The following is a 23,237-nucleotide window of genomic DNA, read 5'->3' as shown; positions in this document are numbered from 1 at the left end:
TTTTGACTTTGTGCACTGATGTGTGTTAGCAGCAGGCCTCAGCTCTGCTTGTGTCTATGTATGCATGGATGTAATGGTGCACGCTCCCCCAGGCTGCAGACCCAGCACCATATTCGTCTGCGGCTGTGGGAGGAGGTGGAGGGTCGCAGGGAGTGCGACGAGCACCTCTGCCCTCCAGTGCCGGACAGCTGCTCTGCAGACTGGGTGCAGGACACTTACAGATGCTGTGTGCAAACGTGTAACGTGACCCAGATGGAGCTTAGAAGTTATATGACCACTGTGGAGATTGCCTTGGTTGCCAGATTAAATTACCAAAGAAGGGACACAGGACCAAGCCAGAGCCTTCATGTGCGTGCCAGGAGAAAGTCCCTGTGTGTGGCTCAGATGGGTGGACCCACCCCAGTATTTGCCAGCTGAGAGAGGCTGCCAGCAGCAGTAACACAACCAAAAACCTCAGCAGGAGGGGACCCTGTTATTCCAGTTAATGTACTTCTGTTTTTCATACATCATAGTTTAGGAAAGTTCATATTTTAAAACTGTAAATGCATTATTATCTTGACATGGAGCAGTTTTAGGCGATTAAACACTGGGGTGTTCCTTTCCTTTTACTGCAGTTTGCTGTATCCTTTGAGGTCCCATAAATCTCTCCAGCTATCCAGGGAGTGACATCACCTTTGGCTGCGAGAGCGCAGCCTACCCTCTTCCAGGCTTGAACCGGAGGAGGACCGGGACTGACTTCCTGACAGGAGATGATCCCAACATTTCTGTTCAGGTTTGAGCAGACCTTCAGTTTTTATACACAACTGAGTGTTTCACTAAGAATTTCTGTTAGATTAAACTGTGTCCTGTGCCAGTTTAACACCCCTTCATCCAGAAATCATCTAATCAAGAATACTAAAGAATATTTAAACTGATTTTGCACAATGGAAAACAACAAACACTGGATAATAATCACCAAAATGACTTTGTAAAAGATACCAGACCCTTTATTTCTGGAATACCGAATGATCCATGTGGCTTAAAAGGTAGGTTACAATAAAATACGCTTTTACATTGTTAACTGTTACCTGTTGTTTGACTATCATCTTGTCAAAGTATAATAGTTAACCAGAGAAGTATGAATTTAAACAGGAAAACTTGTGCTATCTCAATTTATCTGCAAAAATATAAAGTATTTAAGCTGCTTCAACCTGCATGCAGTTGTTGCACACTCTGCAAGCTGTTTTTTTTACATCCCGCCTTTACACTGACTTAATGTCATTCATGTTATTTCTGATCTCACAGTCTGTTATTTATGAATCCCCTGTTCTGCGAGGGGTCTGTGTACATTTTGATCCATAGATTTTTGGACAGTGAAACTTTTCCCCCCTAATTTTACTGGTTTACAGAGGCAAAATTACAAAGAATGTGTCATTGTCCTAAAACATGTGGGCCTAACTGTACGTGCACAGGCAGGGATGAGTGCTCTCCCTACCTTAGGTTTTTCAGATATGGATATGGAAGTGTGAAAAGGTCCCAGAAAATAGCCATACCACAAAATATAAATTACTGCAGATGGAGAAACAGATCTATTTTTACTAAAGAGAGAAAAGCTGGCGTTGAGTCATATGTTCCATCATCCCTCAGTAAAGAGCCTCTGTTTGAAACAAAACTGGACTGAAAGCTGAGATGACACAGTAGCAACAAAATGTGCAGACCTTACTCACATGTGTTGCACCATCATTCACCTGCATTGACTTAAACTGCCAAGACACAAAATTGTCTTAGGGTCTATCAAAATACTTTCCATCCTATTTTCTCCTCCATCTCTTCATTTCTTTATCTTTTTAGTCCCATTTCTGTTCAGCCTTGTTCGAGACAGACAGACTCGCTCTGCTGCTGTCGCATCTCCCACAATACTTTCAGAGAAGTGAGTTCTCAGACAACAAGGTCTGTTAACTGTTCTCAGCTGGATGGCAAACCCATTTTAACTACACCATACATATTTTATTTCTTTTTTTTTTTTTTAATCTTCTTTGCAAAGATGAAGTCGATGAAAGGCCGTGTAGCCACGAGGAAGAAGAGGAAGAACTCTTTGATCATTTGGAGGAAGGCAGTGATGCTGCACAGCTGGCATCTGCAGATTACCTGCCATTAATTTAAGTCAGTTTAGAGGAGCAGCTGATGAGGAGGCTTCAGGAAAAAATGTCTCAACCAGCACATGGGATCAGCCAAAAAAAGAAATAAAATTAAAAGACATGATGTTTGTCAGTCGTGCTTCATTTGATATGATGAATGACTAATTTGACAATGCCTCTGCATATAGTTGACTTTTTTACAATGATACATTAGAGCACAAGAGTAAACCACTTCTACGTTGTGGAGCTTTTTAAATTTGTCTGATCATATTTTACTGATCTGTAAGGAAAATCTGGGATGTTCTTTCACGGCAGGCAGATACTAGATCCAAGTCCTTCACTATACAGGAGAAGCTTTTGATTTGTCTTCTGGAGGACAGATCCAAATTAGAATCATCAACAGATAGAGAAGTCACCCCTAAAGTAAAGCTTCTATCATTTCCTCCTTCTTTCGCCACTCCACTTTTAAAACGGCGGAGTACATTTGTTCATCAAAAATAAAAAGGAGCGTGAGAGATGGAGGGAGAGAGGGTGTGACCATCTGATTCTCTTCATCTCTCTCCACCTGAGTGCCCGTTAATCCTCCCCTCATCCCCCGACTCCCAGCTGGATACACCGGCTCCTTCTGAATGGCAAGCTGCATTAACGCCGAGGAACTTTCCCCTGCTGTCTGTTAGTAGAAGCTGATTGGAGATTACAGGCCTGCTGCAAAAACACAGCCCTCCATCTCATCTCAAATCACTTTCCACCCCATTTTCTCCTCCATCTCTTCATTTCTTTATCTTCTTAATCCCGGCTCTTCTCCTTTTCAATGTCATCAACTTTTTGCCTGTTACTACAAGTCTGCCCCCATTAACTGCGCTTTCTTGACAGCCGAATGACAAGAAAGATGAGTAAGAGGGAGCGAGGGGAAAAAGCTTCCCCTCCTGAGTGGAGCCAGAATGATGTCATGGGGGCATTTGTCCTCCTGGTGTGGAGGCTTCCCTTCCTCTGCTAATTACCTTGTACAAACTCGAATCTGATATGGCGGATATGAGGCCCAAATACAATTATTGTGGGCTAACAAAGAGATATTGAGATTCAGGGAATGAGGGAGAGACCGCAAGTGAGATAGAAGGAAAGGCACGAGCACGCACGCACACACACAAGCTTGAATACCCTCCCACACACAAACACAACCACTTGTCCTTCCCCTCCATTCCCTCAGATAGGCTAATGTTATTACGGGGGTAATTATCCTCATTAGTGCCAGCAGCTGTAGAGAGCCCATTGCTTGCTGTTCAAACTCCACCCCGAACATTTCTGTCTTCACATCCCTCTTGATAAATCCTAGATCTTATTTAGAGTTTGCATCCATCCTCTGCGTCCTAGTTGCAAAAAACAGACACGATCAGATATTTAAAAACCCGAGGTGCCTCCGTTTCCTAGCCTGTCCGGCCTCTTGTAGCAATGTGCGTTAGTTCAGCTCCACAGGAGGTTTGACAATAATGAAAAACTGTTTGTAGAGCAGTGAGGAAGCTGGTGTGATCACAAATTCAGCAATGTGACATTTGCAGTTTCAGAGTTTAACAGCAGAACAGTAGATGGCACTGTTTAGTCAAATAACCTCCTCAGTGGTTTTCTGTAGATATGCGTCCACATCTAGAAGTAGACGTGGTTTTCTCCTCTTATCTGTCTCGCACTTTTTCATGTTTTTCATCTTTCTAAACGAGCCTATCCATTAACTCTCGCGGTCCGTTTGATTATTGAAAACTATTGTGCATAGCATAAAAAAAGAGCTTTTTATGCTGCTTGATGTTTATATGAAAATGATCCTCTTCCTTGATGCTCCGTGTGCATCTTTATACAGATTTTATAAGATCAACAGCTGAAACAGGCAGCTTTATGCACAGCATCCCCCTCACTCTGTGAGATTGGCTTTTGTTTTATTGCCAGAGGCTGGTGTGGACAGTAGGTAACCTGTATACTCCTAAGCCCCACATCAGGCGCTAAATGTCATGCATAGCCTGTTTTTATTGGCTGATATGGCCTGTTGTGCCCTTCTCCTTTTCCTGGAAGCCATTGTTAAAGAGCTAGTTGTTAATGCTGCTGACCAGATGGGCTCCTTCTCCCTGCAGGTCTGACTCAGGGTGTTTACCATGCACTGGGCTGTGGAAAACAGGTGAGACTACTGCTGCATTATCAACCAATCAGAAAGCAGCAGATGTCTAGCCTCTGCCAGTTAACCTTTATTTGGCATTTGGGGCCTCACAGGAGTGGGCTTGATAATAACACTGAATCAAAGTGAAATCTGGTTTATATGTTTTTGTACAAGGCTATTATGTGAAATGGCCACGCAGGGTATAAGTCCTCCCACGAGCCCGAGGTACTCGATATTTCTGCAGCAAGAAATTCGGGTTAAATAAAGAGTCTCTATATCTAATACATCAGATGCTAAACCAACCAGTTCATTTTCATTTTCTAAAGCTCAGACAAAACTTCCAGAAATGTTCCCTCGGCCGCTGTGTGACAAAATGTTTCCAGCATTAGCTGGGCAAACAGTGAACATTCCTTTCCCTTTCCAGTTCAGGCCATCTTGAATTACTGCAATTTGGTATCGTGGCAACAGCAAAGGTAAGGCCGGGTCAGGGATTGTTGAGGAACAGTCTTTTAATGCTTTGAATCAATCTGCCTTAATGGATGACCTGTGTCTGGCATGCATGTATGGATTAGTTTGGCTGGTGCACCTGTCCCTGTTCTGTCAACAGCAGCTCAGGTTACTGGCTACACATTGACCTGGCTGACAACTTCCTGTGATTGACAATATGCTGGCCTTATTCACTGCTGGCCTCATAATATTAAGGTCACACGTATTTGAGACAATGTTTTTGGATAAAATCTAAATGGACAAAAACAAAAATATATAAATCACGATGGTATGAAGTGCGTCTCGCAGCAAAAAGGTTCTGGGTTTGGCTGGCTACGGCGTTTGTGTTTGGAGTTCCAGCCCTGCGCGACCCTTTAAAAGGGTAAGCGAGAACGGCTAATGGATGTTTGGGTGGATAATAAAAAGTAAACAGCAGATAACCCCCCTCATTATATAAAAATGCAGCCTAACACGTGCAGTGTATTTCCTAGCAAAGCTGGTCTCAGGTTGATTATGGAGTTAAGCTGCCGGAGCGGCCCAGTGAAGCGAGGCTGCGGCTGGGCTTAACATCCATCCTAGAGCAGCTTGTGTCTCACACCAGGCCTGAAGTGGGAGAAAAAAAAAACAGCGGGATGAATATTTTCTGTCTGAACTTTGCTCCTGAGTACTGAGATTTAAAAATGAAATTAAAAAAGAAAAAAGTGAAAGCCATTTCCCTCTGATTTCCAGTCAGATATTGTGTATTATGCATATCTGTCTGGGGTCGGTAATATTTAGAGGAGAACTGGGAAATTGGAGCATCTGACAGGATATCAAATATATCCTCTTCACTCTGGCCATATTTTAGTCTCCTAATCAAGGCAGACACAGTATGTGCCCAGAGTTTCTGAGAGCACAATATTGGAAAAATCCTGATTCAGAATCCAAAAATGAAGAAGCTGTTCATTTCTAAGCATCCAATCAGCTCTATCTTACACTCTTGGTGTTCATATGTCTTGGAGGTAAATCCGGGGTGGTAATGTCACTCATTCTTTCAGTGGGTTAAACCCACTTTTTTAAGCAGCTGGCACGACGCCCCTCATAGGGGCTTATATTTTTTGATGTGGCCTCCCTGCCCCTCTCTATTCACACTGATCGTTGCTGATGATGGATCCCCCTGATGATGAACAATTAGCAGGCAACTGCTACGCTGCCCACAAAGCCGGATGGGTGATAGATGGGTAAAGTGATGGACTCGGGCGGTTGGTTGTCTGCTGGGGAAGAGGGGCTTTGTCCTGGATCTCTGACATCTTCTATCTTGTGATCCACACAACCCCCACCTTGCTTCTACCCACCATAGTTACCCCCACCAGCTGCCTGTGACCCCTCATCATAGCCCTGCCTCTGCTTGCCATGTGCTGGGAGTCAAAGGGTTCCCACCTATCGCTCATCAGAAAGGAACCCCACCATCTCGTGCCCCGTGCACTAAATCACAATCAATCGCTTGGCAGACAGAGATGGATTGGGACATCCGCGACCCTGTACCTTTCAGGGAGGCCCCCGCCCTCCACGGGGCTGCTGTCATGGACTAATAATAGAGGTGATTCTAGTAGGAGTGTGCGGGTCAAGTCTGCTGGCCCTGGAAGGAAGTTATCACAAAGCAATGGAGGGAAATTCTTTTCTCCTTACGAACAAGAGTCACAATGTCAAACAGCATGTCTGACAGAAGGCAGAGAAAGCTTTAACACTAAAAAATGACTTTATTTAAAATCAATCTAAATGTAATTCAGCGCACAGTTATGAGTGATAAATAGTGGGGGGGAAATATGGGGAAGCATTTTACGCTTTTTAAATACCTAAAAGAAAAGAGCGCATTTAATGACTGTGTATGATAATGTGCGTTTGGCTGGGCCCAGTCGACGACGATCTTACAGCATCCTTTGGAATTCTTGTTTCATTAGCACGAGCATTTCAATAAAAGATACACGGATGCATCCATTTTATGGCATTCCCAGCTTGGACTTGTACACTCTTGCACACCATGTAGTGAACCCAGAACATATTTGTTATTTAAAAGCAACTGGAAGCAACTAAAATGTAGCATGTTGTTGACTGTTGATGCTAGAATTCAGTTGTAGTTCAAGTGAAGGTTTTACCGGAGTTTTAGATGTTTTGATTATAGTGAAAATGACTCAAAATATTTTTTGAAACTGATTTAAATGAACTAGGTGAGTCACAAAGGAACATAACAGAAATGTTTTTGTGCAGAGAAAACCTACACAAGCCATTAATGCATTAGCAAATTAATGCAAACTAGTAAAAATGTCCAGGAGAAAAATTTATTACAGAAGGACAAAAACCAGGCGATAGACTGTATATGAAAGATGGACCTAACTTCTGGGTCAGACAAGTGAAGTAAGTGGCTTAATCTACATTTGTTGTAATCTCCTGTAGTTGCAAAAACAAGTCCTTAGTGTAGAAGCTTACGGAAATTTAAACACTGGCTTCTTTGATGAGCGAACTCAATAAGCACATTCCTGATGACTCTATGGTCCAGTTGGTTCTGGCATGGCGTTGCTTCGGTTAATCATGGAACCCAGTTGTGTCCAAAAGAACCAAAAAGGATGGATGTGCCACTACTGCCGGTCACTAAGATATGAGTCAGCAGATCATAAAAGAAAAGCTAAAATGATGACATGAAAACGGTCACCTGTAGAGTTAAAGAACAGAACTGTGTATTCCACATGGTGACTTTTTCAATATTTTCTTAATTTACTGTCAGAACAGGGCCCAGTTTTACAAAGCAGGGTTTCATCTTATCCAGATAACCTTTCTGGAGCAGGTTATGATACTGACCAATCAATTCTCTGGACCATAGCACCACCATTCCTGGAAGGTCGCTCTGACCTCTGTGTGCTGAGAGGAGAGACTAAAGTTTAGATGAGCTGAGCATCAGTAACACATATAGATGCTTGAACACAACTTTAATCTTTGGTGTATTTGTTTGATGTGTTGGTTGGTTGTCTTTACAACAGATTTGTGATATTACCAGTAAGTGAATCCAGATGATGGAAAGATCATCTGGATTCTGCTAGGAAACAATGAGAGGAGGCTACCTGATTAGCAGACACCCAACATGATTAAAGGCTTACATACAGCATCTCTGTGCCACATACATACATACTAGCCTTTTGCACATTTGATTCATTCCTTTTTGTTTATCGTCATAATCAGAAAGCTGTCCGTCTGCTTCCCCCTCTCTCCTTTCTCAAAGTAATAGTCTTGACATTCTGCCACAGATCATCATGAGCGTTCGAAGAGTTGACGTCTACTGCTTTGTGATTTACTTGACAACAGACGGAGTGATTGCATCATTCGCACGCGCATCGACAACAAATATCATTCAGACATGTAAAAGTCCCCACAATGCCATAACACGATGATTGGGAGTGAAAGATCTTATTCTGCATTCAGTGCCAAGGACTCGAGGAGGATCATTCACATGTAGATGTGCCCTTCTGGAAGTGCCTCAGCTATACAATTTCCATTTAGATAAGGTGTATACACAAATAAAGAAAGGACATTGGGTTCTTCATTTGATTAACTAATCATAGTCTTTGTAATTCCACTCGGAGACCTTGAAGGGCAGTTCCGGGCTGTGCACCCTGATTAGCCAATGCATGATTGCTGCTGCTATGGCACAAATCAGTTCAAGTAACTCAGCTCCACAGACTGCACAGTTGCAGTGATTAAACAGGCGATTAAGACCTAGAGTTTCTGTCTATTTAATCCCTTTTCCCATTGTCTAAATAGATAGCCACAGTGTAGTCCCTGATCAGCAATAACAGAACACCACAAGAATTGGAGTGGGAGGTGATTAGGGTCTTTAAAACTCCCTCGAGTGTGGATGCAGGTTGTTTGTGATTAGCTTGGACTTATAGGTACATTCTGTTCTTATTTGCTCTTGCCAGACCAGGGAATTCATTATCTCATTCTTAAGCTGGGAGAAAAAAAATTACATACACAGCCTCGGGACAGATGTGATACCTTTAAGTGAGAATGGAATAATCCATATTTGTAGCACAAGTGAGGAAGGCTCTGATCCTCGGCATGTTGACAAACCAAACAAAACACTCCTCAACCTCACGACTCAAGCCTCGAAGTGCTTTAACCCTCTTCCCACTTCTCTGCTAGCCCTCTTCGTGCAGTGCAGTGGTGTGTCTGTATGATCTGAAGGCTGTATAGAAACTCTACAGTCCCTCTTCATGACTGATCTCTTTTGATAGAGCTCATTATGCAAACTGCTCCCAACTCCCGCCGCATAATTAGTGCTTAATTAATTTGAGTGAAATCTTTCATCTGTCTGTGTCCGGCCAGCTCCTTCCTTCCATTTACAACATGATATTAATTTCGGGGGGGGGGGGGATGGTAGCCCAGCTGATGAAAAGGCTGATATAATTAATCAAGTACTGTATCTTTTTCCTTCATTTTTTGGAGGAATAATAAGTGTGACGAGCAGAGTCTGATTAACCCTATTATGCTCCCTAATTAGGGTGATCGTTTAATAATCAAGGAAGCAGCACAATTACAAGAGAATGCAAATTATGCAATCTAATGAAGAGTGTACCAATTCTGTGAATTCTTTGTTTGGAAAATTCCCAAATCAAATGTCAAGAAATGTACATGTGTTAAGGGTGGACTTGATAATTGAGCTCAAAATGTCTCCAAGACTTGTGCATTTGTTAGATTTTGATAAATCTCAGCGGAGAACTGTGAGAGCAGGAGACAAAGATATGTCATGATGACATAGCATTTATTATATTAATGAAAGATAAAGTGGTTTACACATTCATCTAAGGACGTTTGATTTGGTGTAAAAAAATCTGCCAATCACACGTGCAGAGTTACCTGCTGTGACGGCCCCGGTGAATAAAGGAGCGGCTGAAAGTAGGTACGTTTTTAAAGTCAACGTGTGGCTGTAATACTCAAAGAAATGTCTGTGAAACAGGCTCACTAAACATAGACCACATGCTGCACTGAAGCCAGTGCACATGTGCCCTAAATCTGCATTTTTTCTGACTGCCAGCAGGGGGCGACTCCTGTTCCTTAAAAAAATATGCATTGTATAGAAATCTATGAGGAAATGACCTTCTCGCTCCCTTAATTTATGACCTTATTAAACGCTTTCCTGTTGAATCGATGATCTCAATCTTTAGCTTTTTACAAGTCTGCATTGGGATTTCCTCAGTTTCATAGATCCACCGCTAAAAACAAAAAATCCAAGATGCTCCAGCATAAAGCTTCAAATCTGACTGGAGACATCACGGTGGCTACGTTCATCTTTTTCTGTAGCCTACAATTTAAGTTGCTAGAGTAAGTGTTTGAAAAGAAAATCAATACCACTCTCGCTGATTTAAGTAAATATGAAGCAGCAGAAAAGCTGAAAGCAAGGGAAACAGCCAAACTCGCGATATCATGTTACAGGCTGTGGTTTTACCCTTATAACACTTATAACAAAAGGATACAAACAAAAGGATAAATGTACTTAAAAGGAGAGCGCTGTGCTTTACTAAGACAAGCCAGACATTTCCATTAGAAATGCAAAGATTTGGCCAATCGTTGTGTGGGACATGAGCAAATACATGAATTTCCAAAAAGTATTATGTATAATTTTAATTTTAAAAACCAATCAAAGCACGCACAGTGGAAAAATGGGTGTTTTATTGGCGCACTGAGAGCAAGATTTACACATTAAGTGTTTTACATCCTCAGTGCTCTACGAGACAGCTGCTGCTGTAAACTCCAGGGGAGAAGTTCAGCACCACGGAGAGCAGCCAGTCTTCTCTTGAGTGATGACACCAGGTGGACAATCGCATTTAGAGCCATTGTTTAAAACCTAACTTTGTAAATAATTCAGGAAGCAGGCAGTTATGTTTTTAACAGAGATTCTCACACGGCCCTAATGCATCTTTAGATGAATGGATGATAATCAATAGATAACGGATATGGCCCATTAGGTCTGCCAGAGTCCATCTTTCATGCTCGTAGATGATACAGCTGCTGTCTACACTTTCATCAAGATAATGGCAACCTCATATATGGAGTCTATGAGGAATGGCCTTGGTTTCATTTCTCTTATAGAGTCATTATCAATATAATCTTCAGGGAGCCAGTGAGTTAGAGAGGATGAGCCTTTTTTTGTTGTCTACTTGTGTAATGTATTGACTACTAAGCTAAATGCCTGTCAGTGAGATCCTTTATACGCTGGCTGCTCTCGCTGCCGTGTGCGTACCTCCTCCACTTCTTTGTATCTGTGAGGTGCGTGAGTGCGTGTGCGTCTACATGAATGTACCTCAATTTGCTCCTCTTTACCCCCATAGTGCAGCTGTGCCTCAGAGAACTCTTGTAGAGTAATTGAATGAGCTGGGGCAGGGGTGGGGGGGGGACCTGTGGCAGTGAATGTGGTGCCCGCTGGCCTTATTATCTGTAATACGGCAGTCGCTCTGCCTGGGCTTTCTCATCCACTCATGAATACTGAAATGAATGTGATGGACGTCAGAGGTGAACGCAGAGGGGAGAAACGGGCTAGAGCCTGTTTTAATCAGCTCCCAGATAGAACAATCACTTTATCCACCTCCACCGCTCAGAGGTGAATTAGTGTTTAACATTCCAGGGCATGCTTTCTGACAGGGGACTCCACCCCAAACAACCAATGGACTGCAGAGATTATTGAGAGACACTCTGATGTTTTTGATGGGTAAATTAGAGCTAAACATGCCCCTGGGACTCCAGCAACTGATGCCTGATATGCAGAAAGACCTCCTTTTAATAACAGCCTCTTTACAAGGGGGGAAAAATCTGGTGTTGTCCCTTTGAAGCCTTTGTTCACATGTCTGATCATACGATGTTTGATATAAACACTAAAAGCATTCGTGGCGTTCTCGTTTATTCGCCTTGGATGTCATCATAATCCCCCTCTAAAGATGCACTGCGGCTATATTCCAAAAAGACTGTTTTGCCAGCTAGATCCACAGAACCTTTTTAGAAATGTCATTAAAGCCAGAAAACATCTGTCTGTGCTGTCATAAAGTCATCAGCATCACCGTCAAACGTACAGATGGCATCAGGGACATTCCCAGTCAGGTCCACCAGGTCCATTAGTCTTAAGCTCGGAGCTATACCACTTTATGGGCTTTTCACAGTAACCTGGTCTCATGGGCATCCATCCAAAGTACACTTTAAAGTCTAGACAGTGACCTCCGTGCTGCACTCCTTGCTAAACAGCCAATTTCCCCATTGATCCTCTGGCTCTACTGTCTGACTTCTTTTCCACAAACCTTTTACTATTGTTGCTCTTTACAGGAGCAGTTTGACTCCTGCCTCACAGGGACTTGTTGAATTCCCACACATCGCCTACAGATGGTTTTCCAGGTCACACGGGACGCAAATTGTGAAAACAGCCACAATGATCTCTGGTCAGAGAGCAGGAAACTAAGGTGTTAGCTCGCATTAGAGATGTGACCTTCAAACAAAGTACTTCAAGCACTAAAATCCTTCAGTTTACAGTCAGTATCTGGAAACTGGAATACAAAAGGTGTTTTAGAACTGCAGTTATTTTTAAAAATACATTTATTTTCCCCACAGTGAGGGAAAACGCACGGACTAACTTAGAGCTGGAGACAACAAAAGCAATAACACGTTTCATCCGTTGGCTTGTTTCAAACACTCGAGGTCATCTTACACAACGCTAAACAACAAGAACACTATTAAAAGATAAAAATAACTGAGAAAGTAACACATAACAGGATGATTACAGCTGATATGCAAATGAAAACAGGCAGGTTTTGAGCTGAGATTTGAACTGTGACAAAGAGTCGAGCTGGCGAAGGTGTAGAGGTGATGAGTTGCAACACAGCTGAAAGCTCGGGCACCCGTGGTGTTAGGTTTGAAGTGAGGAGCAGTCAGAACAGCAGCTGAAACTGGGAAGGGGCGTAAGGGTGAAGGTCTGAAAAATATGAGAATGCCAAGTCGCTGAGAGCTTTGAAGGTATTGAATAAGTCGAGGAATATGGAGCCGGTGAAGCCAGATGACTGGACAAGAGGGAAGTAAAACACTGTTTCCCTTGATAAAAATTGTGTCTGTGTGTTTTGAACAAGGATATTAAAAAAAAAAAAAAAAAAACCCCAATGGCTTCATTAGGCTCTTTTGTTCTGCTGCATCTCTGTTCTATTGCTGGTCTCTGCCTGCTCTCAGCGTTGGGGACAAAGGCTGTAGCCGAGGCTGTGCTGTGTCCACAGCCAGTCTGATTAAATCTGGATCCCTCGCTGGCTCTCTCCATGGTGCTGAAAAAGCCCTCTATCAGATTACAACCAGCCAGAATAGGAGCTCAGCTAATCCATTACAATAATTGATTGACAGTGCATTGAATGTGGCCCTGTAGTGAGCACCAATTACAGTCACGTCCTATTGCACTTTCAAATTGGCTTTGATTGGCACAGCACATGGAGGCAATCATTCATCAGGGATGTACAGGAGGTCTCTGTACAGCTACAGCGAGAATAAGTGTAATCCAATCTGTGTGACATGACCAAACGGCTCCAAAGCTCCGTCTGTAATCACGAGTAATGCTGAACACAAACTATGTGTTGATGCCTTTTAAAAGACCATAAGGTTCTGATGACTGGAGGTAAACTCTGCCTTTGTCACCGAGTTTAACCCTTCATCCTGTAGGTGGTGCAATGAAGTAAGAGCTGAGCTCTGAAGCCAGAATCTCAGAAATGGACCAGTATTCAAATCAGGCTTCTGGTGATGCAGTTAAGCCATAAACTAACAGGCCTACAAAGGTTTAGCAGTCATTGTAAGAGCTTATTTGCAAAAGGATGGACAAAAAACAAAACAAAGCGTGCCTTTAGCAAAGAAATGTGATTTAACCTCAATGAAAAAAAAACATCTAAAATGTACTTATTGATATTTTACACGTTTACCGATATTATATTTCAACATAAACATCATAACCTGTAAGAAAGAGGCAAACTCGAGCAATATTTGGACTCCTATAGCATGCCATAAGGTTAAAAGGATGGTGTTGGGCCTGCGTTAAAGCAGCTGCAGCTGTATGCTAATTAGGCGCCTATGCTTCCCGTCCGCGCAGGGCAGCACGCGCCACTGAGCAAACACGCGCATGCGTCGGTACGGCCAAGGCCAACACACCGGCCCACGCGCCCCACAGAAATTATCTCGGGGGAAAGAGGAACTCGTTAAAATGCCATCAAAGCTTGTAGTCCCAACAAACCACGACTAATAGACGCGCAGACTGAAAGAACAACAGTTCAACAACAGAGCGGCGGAGGAGAGCGTGATGCAGCAGGGACAGAAATCAGGTTTTAGAGAGGTTTCTCATTTAGAGAAAATCTGTAATTACCTCTGGGCCAGTCGATGAAACCCGTGAAAATAAAACAACATACAAAAAACCCAACAAAAACCCCCAGCTACGATTAGATGAACGACACGTTTAAACGTGATTCTCAGAGAAACTTCAAAATCGTGGTCAAACTTTGTCACTTACTGAAATAATTTAAAGGTTTCCCGCAGTTTTAAGTCTGCCTCGTGGGCATTTCAGACTTTATTATTATTCAGCTAATCTATCATTTAACCATTTCCAACAAACATAACGGTGTGTTTTCAGGCAGGTGAGGAGGCACCGGGGCACAGAGGCCTATTGAAAGCAAGGCACAGGCCTGCGGCTCGGCTCCGATTGTGCAATTATTTGACTTGGTCATACTGCAGCTTTATGCAAATGAGGGGAACAATGTCCGATGATGGAGATTAATTCCTCCCTGGTCTGCTGACTGAAAGGGAAAAAGAATGCACATTCTGCCAAGTGGCGCACTGCCGCATACATTTAGCCATTATGGCGAAAAAAAGAAGACTTGCACACAAAATATGAGAGACTCACAGAGCGCTGACGGGGAAGAGAAATAGACAACAGTGCGGTCTGTCTTTGTTAGATGGAGACGTGCTGCGAAATGAGTCAGTTTAACGCAAGCTGAGTTTTGCTTTGAGACATTTGAAAGTAAATCAAACCGTTCAGTTTGTTCAAAACGTGGATTCGACACAATCCAAACTTAGATTAGCTTCTTCCAGCAGAATTGTACTCAACTTCTAACATCCCGAAAACACTTTTGGGCTATCCAGCAGCTACATCAGCCACATTTTAGCTCTGAATATCTGGGCAGCATTTCTCCCCAACACGAAATTCGGTTTCGGCCTTCTTTGTCTGGAGCACTGATTCCGCCCAGCACGCGTCTAGCTGTGGGCCAGATTGGCCGTGAGTCCCGTTTCACAGTTAAGAGGTCAATTTGCCTTTCAAACCGAAAAAAGAGAGACAGGATATCCAAGCACGGGCAGACGTAGCCATTGTGCACAAAGACCAGAGGGCCTTCTTATTACTTATGTATGCAGCGAGATGACTGATTTATATGTCGAGTTAAACTACCGAGACAGACACGTGCCCTAAAATAAAGAAACACTCCCTCTGTAGTGTTTATTCAAGACCAAAATAAAGGTCTTTAAAAAGTGTCTTTAGTTCACTGATGTGCCCGCGGAACGCGCGTAAAGGTCACGCGTAAACGAGTCAAGTGCGTGGATAGAAAAAATGTTTAGTCTTAAAACAAACTGGATGACTGTGCACTGCAAACACAGTTTTACAGCCGTGTGTGAGGCGAGCCGCCTCTCTGACCAACACCACAGCGGACACGTGAAGAAACACACCTTTGGGTTTCTGTTTAACCAAGCTTGTCTCACCCAGTTTTAATTCGAAATTGTGATAATTGTGGCGGTGACGGACATTTCCTTTTGGCAACTCCGGGACCCCCGGAGGAGAACCACAAAGCAGTGGCACGTGTGCATTTGTGTAGGGGCCCATCAGACCGTAAAAAGAGGAGGGTCCCGGCGTGTGCCTCTGTCGGGGAGGGGCAGAGCGCACACATTAATGTAATAAACCGCCAGTACATCTGCTAAGCTATCTGCACATCCTCCAACGAAATCCAGCAAACCCAGGATCTGAGCCCTCCCACAATAAAACCCACTGGGATCTTGGTTTCATCCGATTGGTCGGGGATGCTGCAACAGGGGGGGCGAGAACAATAGCATCATTCCGGCATAAAAAGAGTGGAGCTATGCCTTGGAGACGAAAACATTTCAGCAACAGAGGGATCGATATACTGGGGAAATCAAGTCCCATAAGCCTCTAGTGTTGCCATATTTTTCAAACCTGGATACTCCAGATTTTACCCACCTCCCCGAAGTGCCTTTTCGCCGTTCCTCGCCAAGATGCCCAAAGGATTCCTGGTAAAAAGAAACAAGAAATCTGCACATGTTTCCTACAGGACTCGGTCAGACGATGATGACCTCCAGGAGCCACCCACCCCAGCTGCCTTGCCGAGTCACACGGACCCATCCCCGCCGATTTCAGTGGCGTCCAGTCCGGACCGCGCCTCCGCATCGCCGGATTTCACCGCAGCTGACGCGTCGGTGCCAAGAATGGAGAAGCCGGCACAGTTCGGCAACCCAGAAGCCGTGTGCCAAGCCCTCTACAGCCCCACCCGGCCCATCAGCAAGGAGCACGACAGGGGATATTTCGAGCGAAGTTTCAATCTGGGCTCGCCTATTTCTGCCGAGTCATTCCCAACACCCGCCTCCCTCTCCGGTCTGGATCACCTCCTGTACGCCCCGGTCGACCTGAAAATCGGCACCAGCAACAGCAGCCGCAGCGGCACCAGCACCACCAGCAGCAGCAGCCTCCCGGGACCAAGCAACCGGGTCGGCACCAAAAGACCCGCAACTGATGGAACGGAGCGCAAATCTAAAGCCGCATCCAAAAAACCCAAAGCCATTAGAAAACTCAACTTTGAAGATGAGGTGACGACTTCTCCGGTGCTTGGTCTCAAAATCAAAGAGGGTCCGGTGGAGATGAAGCCGCGGGCTCAGTCCTCCGCAGGAAACAAACCTCTGGGGGAGTTCGTGTGCCAGCTGTGCAAGGAGGCGTACGCGGATCCGTTCTCCCTGGCTCAGCACAAGTGCTCCCGCATAGTCAGGGTCGAGTACCGGTGTCCTGAGTGCGATAAGATGTTCAGCTGCCCGGCAAACCTCGCCTCTCACCGCCGCTGGCACAAACCTCGGACCACCGGCGCGCCCGCCATGCCACCCGCGCAGGGCATCAAACCTGAAATGGCCAAAATGCCACCACTAGGTGTCAAGTCAGTCTCCGACGAAGCCAAAGACATGAGTGACAGAGACACCCCGAGTCCAGGTCTGTCCGAATCGGGTTCTGAAGATGGCTGCTATGACTGCCAGTTCTGCGGGAAGAGGTTTAAGCGGCAGGCGTGCCTAAGGAAACACATCATGGGACACCAGGCCCTGCAAAAGAAAGTGCTGGAGGAGCGCGGGTTTCAAACCAGCGACCGCCCGGCAGAGCAGGCTCCGGAGTCAAACACCTCCTCATCAGCGTCATCATCCTCATCCTCAGCGGAAGCCTCAAACCAAAGCCCCCTCAATCTGAGCCCGGTGGACTGCCTGCTGTGCCCGGTGTGCCGGGAGAGCTTCACCAGCAGGGCCGGCCAGGAGAGACACCTGCGCCTCATGCACTCCTCCCAGATTTACCCGTGCAAATACTGCCCCGCCACCCTCTACAGCTCGCCGGGGCTCACCAGGCACATAAACAAGTGCCACCCCTCGGAGAACAGGCAGGTGATCCTGCTCCAAATGCCGGTGCGCCCCGCCTGCTAAAGACAACACAGAACTCGTGCCTTTGATGGGGGGAAATTAAAAATAATAATTAAGAAGCGGATAGAAAAGTGTCTTAGGGGGTTAAAAAAGAAAAACGAAAACACAAAGGGTTTGTGCTCACTGCCATAACTTTAGGCCAATGAAAGGCAGGGCGGTTTAATGTTTAAGTGGTGTCTTTTCCATGCCAATCAGTGATTGTTGAATGCTTCTCTCTATATTTGAATTACATATAGGCCTATTTTGAGATGTTCTTTCTCAAATTAGTTTATCAAGATAAAAAAAAAAAACAAACGAATACAAAGCGTTAGTTTGACTGTTAAAGGGTATTTTTCTAGGACAGCACATGTTCAACGATAGCTTCTAGACCTAAGAAATGTCTTAAATTTCTCACAAATCCTTTTCCCCATCAAAGCCTGTTGACTTCACCGGCCGTGATTGCTCTATCACTGTAGCTTTACGCTAGTTTGTGAATGACAGAACTTACTTTGTGTTGATGGAGAAAAAAAAAAAAAAAGGAGTGACTGAGGAATTCCCTGTTTAGTAGAACCACAAATGCCTTTAGTATACAAATAAGCCTAGTCCGAAATAGCCTACGTACACATCCAAATCCCGCTGTATAACTGCCTTAAAAAAGTCAACATAGATTGTTTTAATTTGAATGCTGGCACATATTTTATTATTATTCTTGAAAATTGTTGCAATATTTGTCATCATATGTTTATTTATTTATTTATTCTAATTATTTTATGTAACTTATTGTTGTGTTTGTCGTGATTTTTTCCTGTGAATCGTTCTGGCAGTTTACATGTCGTATAGCCAAATCTTTTGTGTTTTTTTGTTTTGTTTTTTTTTTGTCAAATTTATGAGTTGTGATAAATGTCGTGGGTCGGGTTTTAATCTTCAATCTCCACAGCTCTTGTAAAAAAAATAAAAAATAAAAAAATAAAAAAAGAGGAAAAAACGTAAAGCTCTTACCTTAGATGCAATCTTTTTTAAGGACAAGTTATTTTTCTTAAATGTTGGCTTTTATAGCGCTTTGATTGTATGTGTATATCGTTGTTGTCTATCGAAATAAAATATTTTCCAAAGGACACGTGGTCTCAAGACGCTTTTCACACAGACAGGAAGCCGCACACGACACCATGAACTTTATGTCCAAACAAAACTCCTCGTGCTACAATAATTATTACTAAATCACAATGAGCTCGTGGCTCGTTCTGGTTTTGCTCCTTTTGGAAAAGCCGAGAAGAAATGCCAAATTGCCCACGTGCATCAATCGTTTTCTTAATTTCAACCCGCAAACTGCGCACAGGAACACGCACCAAAATAAATCCCGCTCCGTTCCTCCACACATATTTTAAACTCTATTCGACTAAAATGTTCTACAGGAGGCATCGTGGGCACTTTTTGTCCCATTTTTTATGCCTGATCAGCTGATTTGAAGTTGATTCTGACAGCAGCCTTCTGAAGTACAGGAGCGAGATGACAAATTGTTAAACTTTGACAGAGTGAAATTAAACCAAGTCACCTTTCAAAACCTGTAAAGGTTCCTCTTCAACACCTCTCCCACACATGGTGACACTCCAAAACGATACCAATCTATTTAGTCGTCTTTAACAGGGAGAAAGTCCAACTCCCTTGGCTAAACCCCCCTGTGCCTTCGACATCAGACTTATTCTGCGTAAATCATCGCTGCGGTGGCTCCATAGACGCCGTTTCGCTGCCTCAGTGAAGCACTTAAGGCCTAATCATAAATTCACCCTCTTAATACCACGTCAGGACATGACAGCAGGACAAAGAGGTGGTGGATCAGAGCTCACCTCTGCAGCAGTAAAACATTTGTCTGCTTTGGAAAACTCACACAACTCGATTTCTTTTCCTGCTTCGGTTGTTTTCAAATGATTTAGGACACATCAGGGCACAACCGGCTTCAAAGCTGACCTCCAGAATCCATAAAGCATTAAGTTGGTGGTAATTTAGCAAAAGACACATATAGCTGACCTCACAGGCCGATCAGTGATGACAAAAAAGGTGGTCAACTGAAAGACTAATGTAGTGTAAAAATAAAAAAAAATATATACACCCACACACACATTTAAAAACATCACCTCTTCACTAACTTGAACTCCTCACAGTCTCTTCCTGCTTCTGCAGAGTTCTTGTGCTTATTAAAACTCCTGCAGCGGTGCAAGGCCAAAGAGAAGGCCAACTTTTCAGTGTTACCCCCTCGAGCTCCTCCAGGCAACACTGACAATACATTAAGAAAGAGTGAGATCTGAAGTGTGAAAATTGACTGCAGCTGCCAGCGTAACACATGAAATAACACAATTTGGTAGTATTCACGGGGATATCAGCCTGTTCTGTCGTAACGTATCTCAGAGTCGGTGACAAACAAGCAAACAGTGCCGAGCCGGGTGAAAATGGGGCAACATTAGGTTTCTTTCTCACGGATGCACAATTTAAGGGCTCCAATTACAGTCAAGTACTTTTCTTGCGTCTTTATGTGGCCCAGGAGAGGCAGGGCACCTGTAGATGCTGCAACCAATTGCACCTGTACCTCCTGGTGGGGCTCCATTATGCTCCTCTAAGCAGGGTAGAGCAGCAGGGGAGACAGATGGGAGGAGGGTCAGATTACTCCTGCTGCTGCCAGCATGGCCAGGCCAGGGTCAGAAAGCCCATGGCAACAGCACCATCATAACCACACACACAAACCTTACAAATCCAGATAATCAGAAATACAGCAAACGACAGGTAGAATTTCAAATTGATTTAATGAAATGTTTCAGTTTTCACATTTCTAATAAAGATAGCAGGACTTCGGTCATTAAAAACAGTTTGATATGTTGACAAGTAATGATGAAAGTTTCAAGCTTTTCCCCCCTCTTATACAAAGATCATATTACAGGCATTAATATATTTATATCCTGAGGGCAATGAAGCCCTCAAATTTGACACAATGTACAAGGATTTCTAAAACGAGAAGGAGAAAATAACTAAAACTACGACTATCTCAATTTCTTCACGCGTATAAGACACACAATCTTGGTCCGAACTAACACCTCCAGTGACTAATCCTCCGAAAGGAAGGCGTGAGCCCTCCTTTAACAGACATATTCTATAAGCTACAATCTTTGGATCAACATCATGGTCAGTTCCTTCAAGTGGCTTTGGGGAAAATTAAAACCATAGATGTGATCCAGGCCTATATATCTATACATTCCTCAAAAATGACAACACATAAAATAAAGAGAGCACAGATCTGTCAGTCCTCCTCCTGCTGCGGGGATTCCTCACATCCTGCTCGGGGAACGGACCAACAGGAGGTGAGATGTGGAGAAACCGACAGAGGAACGCAGGGAAAGTAAGGCATAGTAGTGCAACAGATGGGGGATAGTGTTGCAGCTTAGGTGGAGCCCTCAGAGGGTGAGAGTCTATAGTGTGTTTATGTGAGTGAGTATGTTTGCGAGTGAGTGGGTGAGTGGGAGGGAGGGGAGGCGGGGGACACCTGGCTACCATGACAACTCGAGCTGGCAGGTTGGAGGAGTGCGAGAGGCGGGCTGGCTGTTGCTAGGAGGGCTGTTAAGAGTTCAGCTCTGGCATGCCACCTAAACCCAGCCCCCTCCTCCTCCCCACCGCCATCCCCTCCCGTGGCCTCAGGAGGCCATGACATGGGAAGAGGATCATGGGAAAGAGGACGAATGGATGCCACTGACACAAAGAAGGTGGCAGCACACCACCAATAAATAAAGAGCAAAAATACATCTGTTGCTGTTTTCATGAGACGTGAACTTGAGAGACGCAGAGGGAGGAAGAGACTTTTTTTTGTTTTGTTTTTTTACTCCTGAGGAGGAGACGGGACGCTGAGATTTGATTGTGGGGCGTGGAAATAATGTGGGACATCATCTTAGAAGACAGACATTACACAGGCACTGTGAGAAGCTCCCTCAGAAACACAATCTCTCACACACACACACACACACACACACACACACACACACACACACACACACCAGTGCATGGAGTTACCTGAGGCTCTGGCGGCATTTTTCCTTTAAACACCACACAAACACACAACACCGCAAAAGATAATTCAAACAGTCCATCCAACAGACTGACATCAACAAATAATATTTAAAGCAATTTACATCCAAGAACAAAGAAGCATTTGATGTTAACTGACAAGAGTGAGTGCAAAGACCGTGGTCTGCGTGTGTTGGGAATGTTGGAATGTCGATGTCTCGGCTTTACAGGACAGGGAAACTGATAGCAGAGGAAAGAGACAGGAGGAACTTATTTAATTACCGGACATGAGCCTATGTTAACGACATCAGAAAACAATTACAAACGCAGTGTTTTCTCATTCCAGCGCAGTTGCATAAATCAAATAATGACGCGATCCATTGGAATTCATTTAAAAAGGAAAATTAGAGTAGTAAAAAAAACGAAACCCAAATGTCATTTCAGCTCAAGTTAGAAAGACGTCATCGATTGTCCACTCCGAGTTCAAAACAATTAAACAGCCTCTGGCTGCACATGCTGCAGGGACTCCCGTGTACTAGTGCAGCGAATGCGAAACATTCAGGGGAGGCTTTCCCCATCCATTGGTGCTTTTCCCTGCAGGAACATCATTCCCCAACGTGGATGGGACGGCATCACACTGCCGCTAACTGAAATGGTATCTTTGACACAGAGAGGCTGTGGCGGATGCAAACAGAGGTATAAAAGGCAGACTTATTTATAAATGGATACCAAACTCTTGTGCAGTTTTAGCGTGGTGTCATTTACAGCTGCGTCATCAGTGCTTTGTTACATGAAGTGCTGGGACAGAGGAACTACAGAAACAGGGTAAAACAGTCTCCCATTACCTTACTACAGTAAGAACTTTAAGTGTTTTTCTAGCGCACGCGAGCGCTCTAGAAAATGAGGATAAAATCATTGCAGGTGCCTCCTATGCTGAAACCAACGAACATAAATAGCTTACTTTCACGTACACACCTGTCTCAGTTAACACCACAACAAAGTGAAATGTACTGACAAAGAAATCAATGATCGCCACTTAAATTAAAAATTGCCGTATGCTCCAGTTAATGTTTATATGTCACAAAAACGGAAAAAAAAAACGAAACATCAAAGTAATTTCTTGCAGTCTCGGCTGAGTTTGTGAGGTTTTTCGAGAAAAGACTGAAGGCGGCACTCGGGTAGGGGGAAGAGGGGGATGGGTTGAAGAGCTCAGTTGGAGGATTTGCTTATAGCGCTGGCTGATCGGCGGAGTTTCCCGGAAACTCTGTTCTTTGTGGCACGGGGCATGGTGGGAGACACCTGGTCGACTGAATCTGTTGTTGTGGTGGTGATGCTTCCGGCTTCGGTGCTTCCGCTGCCGGTGAAAGACCCTGGGAGAGAGAAATGGAGGAAAAGTTTGTAGACAGAAACACGACAACGAGAGAGAGAGACAGGGAGAGGAGGATTTGATTGTTTTATATCCCAGCACGCTCCATCATGCACGCGGCTGCTCCCAAAACCAGGATCACCCAATTCCCTGGATTTCCACCAACATTCACACAAATACCAAGTTTAGAATAAAAGAGTGTCGGGATTCGAGTTTGCTGCAGAGCAGAATTCATTCGAATCAAGATGCCGCATCTCAGAAATCACATGCTTTTTTCACATGCTGCAGAGAAGCAAAGCTTGTTGAAAGAGAAGCCGCCTTTATCCCCAACAGTTTCCCTTTT

General features: G+C 44.1%; 2 protein-coding genes across 7 annotated transcripts in view; one reads left to right on the top strand and one right to left on the bottom strand.

Moving 5' to 3' along the window:
* The first annotated feature begins 15,763 nt into the window (after positions 1 to 15,763).
* Positions 15,764 to 18,593, top strand: insm1b (insulinoma-associated 1b). Its single transcript, XM_004566541.3, has one exon. The coding sequence runs from the start codon at positions 16,054 to 16,056 to the stop codon at positions 17,506 to 17,508; it is 1,455 nt and encodes a 484-aa protein (XP_004566598.1). The 5' UTR covers positions 15,764 to 16,053; the 3' UTR covers positions 17,509 to 18,593.
* Positions 18,594 to 20,260: 1,667 nt separating this feature from the next.
* Positions 20,261 to 23,237, bottom strand: part of ralgapa2 (Ral GTPase activating protein catalytic subunit alpha 2) — a 95,602-nt gene continuing 92,625 nt past the window's right edge. For 4 of the 6 annotated variants that reach the window (XM_076877821.1, XM_076877818.1, XM_076877819.1 and 1 more), the window contains one exon: positions 20,261 to 22,898. In XM_076877821.1, coding sequence (XP_076733936.1) covers positions 22,738 to 22,898 — 161 coding nt within the window. In that variant the 3' untranslated portion in view covers positions 20,261 to 22,737. The remainder of the gene's footprint in view (positions 22,899 to 23,237) is intronic. The other 2 variants (XM_076877820.1, XM_004566539.6) reach the window with 1 other exon arrangement.

The sequence above is a fragment of the Maylandia zebra genome, linkage group LG19 (genome assembly GCF_041146795.1).
Source record: "Maylandia zebra isolate NMK-2024a linkage group LG19, Mzebra_GT3a, whole genome shotgun sequence".
Taxonomy (NCBI): Eukaryota; Metazoa; Chordata; class Actinopteri; order Cichliformes; family Cichlidae; genus Maylandia; species Maylandia zebra.
The sequence above is the reverse complement of the archived record's forward strand: the minus strand, read 5'-3'. Positions and strand labels throughout refer to the sequence as shown.

Excerpts from the sequence above, each read along its gene's own strand:
- insm1b (XM_004566541.3), top strand. The coding sequence starts at position 16,054 with ATGCCCAAAGGATTCCTGGTAAAAAGAAACAAGAAATCTGCACATGTT.